General features: G+C 44.9%; 1 protein-coding gene across 1 annotated transcript; it reads left to right on the forward strand.

Annotated features, from left to right (window-relative positions):
• Positions 1-218: 218 nt before the first annotated feature.
• PEX2_001160 (patatin-like phospholipase family protein) lies at positions 219-1,994 on the forward strand (the record flags this gene model as incomplete). The annotated part of the gene is made up of 7 exons (XM_016737394.1): positions 219-279; positions 750-869; positions 921-1,241; positions 1,290-1,344; positions 1,397-1,423; positions 1,480-1,891; positions 1,941-1,994. 7 exons carry the CDS (start codon positions 219-221, stop codon positions 1,992-1,994), a joined length of 1,050 nt encoding a protein of 349 aa, XP_016598830.1.
• Between the last annotated feature and the right edge of the window lie 264 nt (positions 1,995-2,258).

Consider the following 2,258-nt stretch of genomic DNA (forward strand, 5'->3'; position numbering starts at 1 on the left):
AGGAATCGAGAGAGATAAAATCAAGCCTCAGATGCCTTTTTTCCGCCACTCACCTTCTACATTTTTTCAACACTGCAGTAAGGCATATGGCGCATAACCCAGGAGAGATATTCGACTTTATTAAGGTCTCAAGAGGCTCAGATTCAGTCAAAGCAGACCACTATATATATTTGCAGAAGTTTCTCAAACTTTGCGTTCAGTTCAAGATTTCATACAACATGGTCGCAGCATTTGTTGCCTCTAGTATTATGATGAATGCGTACCCGAAAAAGATGCATCGTGAGTGGTTGAATTCCATACACATATTATCCCCTAACGCTCCATAGACTTTGACCCGTGTTTGATATATCGTAGTCTATATAAGTCCCATTGCGACAAGGCATTTCAATTTTCATATGGACCACGGTGCTCTATCCATTTGGATCAAGAGGTTCAAACTCAGTGTGACCGAATATTCGAGGCTCTAGAGGATGGATATACGGATGCTACACAGCTTCACCGAGGAAACGCCCAGAAGTATAGCAGTTTCCTACGCCAGATTGTGACAAACACAGTCTGTATCTGGTGCCTTTGCCGACCTCCTGAGAGACACTTGAGCTGTGGTCACTCGATATGTGATACATGCGCCACTCTATTTGGCATTCATCTTCCAAAATCGGATAGTCAAGTCCGGGTAGATTGTCTTTTTGATGATGACGGTGAATTACTGGTTAATATCAAACCACCAACAGCTGGAGTGAGAATTATAGGCATTGATGGCGGTGGTGCACGAGGTGTGACGCCCCTCGAGTTCCTGGGTGAATTACAAAAGCTAGTCGGGGATTGTCCAATCCACGACATGGTTGATCTTGCAGTTGGTACAAGCTCCGGTGAGTCTTCGATAGTTTTATAGGATGCATGATATATGACTAACAAACTAGGGGGGCTGACTGTACTGGCCAAATTCCACCAAAAGTGGCCTGTCGCGCATTGTGCCAATGTGTTCGAGACACTTGCCCGTCGTTGTTTTTCAACCTCTGGGTCCGCGTTAGGCCGATTGAAAGCAGTTGTTAAGTACATAACTAGCGATGCAATGTACGACGAGCGATTTCTAGAAGGTGCCCTTCAAGAGAATTTGCCAGGACATTTATTTGGTTACGTCCCCGGCATCACATCAGGGACAAAGGTGGCACTGACTGCGACATCTGGGGGGAACGCACGTTCAATATTCACAAACTACAATGGTTCAGCAGAACCGACGGGTATGTACAATTTTGAACTTGCTTATCTATCTTCCTAATGGCTTGCAGGGTATACAGTGGTTCGACCTGAAAACAATAATAACGAAGCTTCGTTATGGCAAGCGTGAGTTGATATCTAATTGTAGTTAATATACTATTGTACTAAACTTGGATAGAGCTCGTGCAACAACAGCAGCCCCTATGTACGTCCATACGTCCATACCTATATGTTTATTTTCCCAGCTAATCACGAGTATAGTTTCTTTAAGCCTATTACGGTTGACGGTCAAGAGTATTGGGATGGTGGGCTTGGGTTCCCCAACCCGATTGAACTAGCAATGTGGGAGTCTTCCCGTATTTGGGAGAAAAATATATCCCATGACGTCATCATCTCTCTCGGGACCGGAGAGGCCTCCAAGGGGCTGCCTAAGAGAAAGTCACACTCTATACAGAGGCTATGGACTTCGTTTATGGACTTCCTTGATGGGCATACTAGATATGGTGATATCAGAAATGGGTTGGATGAGCAACGCAGGCAAGATTTCTTTCGTTTAAATACTGAGCTACCATTTCCAATTCGGCTGGACGATGTTCAAAATATCCCGCTACAGAAAGAGCAGATACACCTACACCCGCAAGGTCAGCTTATTGAAGTTGCAACAGCGCTATTAGTCTCCAACTTCTACTTCCAACTCGACACTTCGCCCACCTATGATGCAGGCTTTTACTTATGCGAAGGCTCAATTCGGTGTCGCGGCGTTTATAAAGACATAGTCAACGCTCTTATTGGTCTCTACCAGCCTAGGTTGGAGTTTGTTACTGCGAACGAGACCCTTGCCTCGCTGGATCTACAAGGTTGTCCAACATGCTCCCTTTATAACAAACATATTTCATTTTATGTACGACACCCGACAGAAATTGTAACGATATCTCTTCGCTTGGCAAAGGACACAGAAAGAAAGATCAGCGGCTTTCCTAAAAGTATGCAATGGTTTGAGAGACAACAGGGCCTCGACTCTCCTTTCACCGCGCATGGAA

Source organism: Penicillium expansum (genome assembly GCF_000769745.1).
Source record: "Penicillium expansum strain MD-8 chromosome Unknown contig4, whole genome shotgun sequence".
NCBI classification, from domain to species: domain Eukaryota; kingdom Fungi; phylum Ascomycota; class Eurotiomycetes; order Eurotiales; family Aspergillaceae; genus Penicillium; species Penicillium expansum.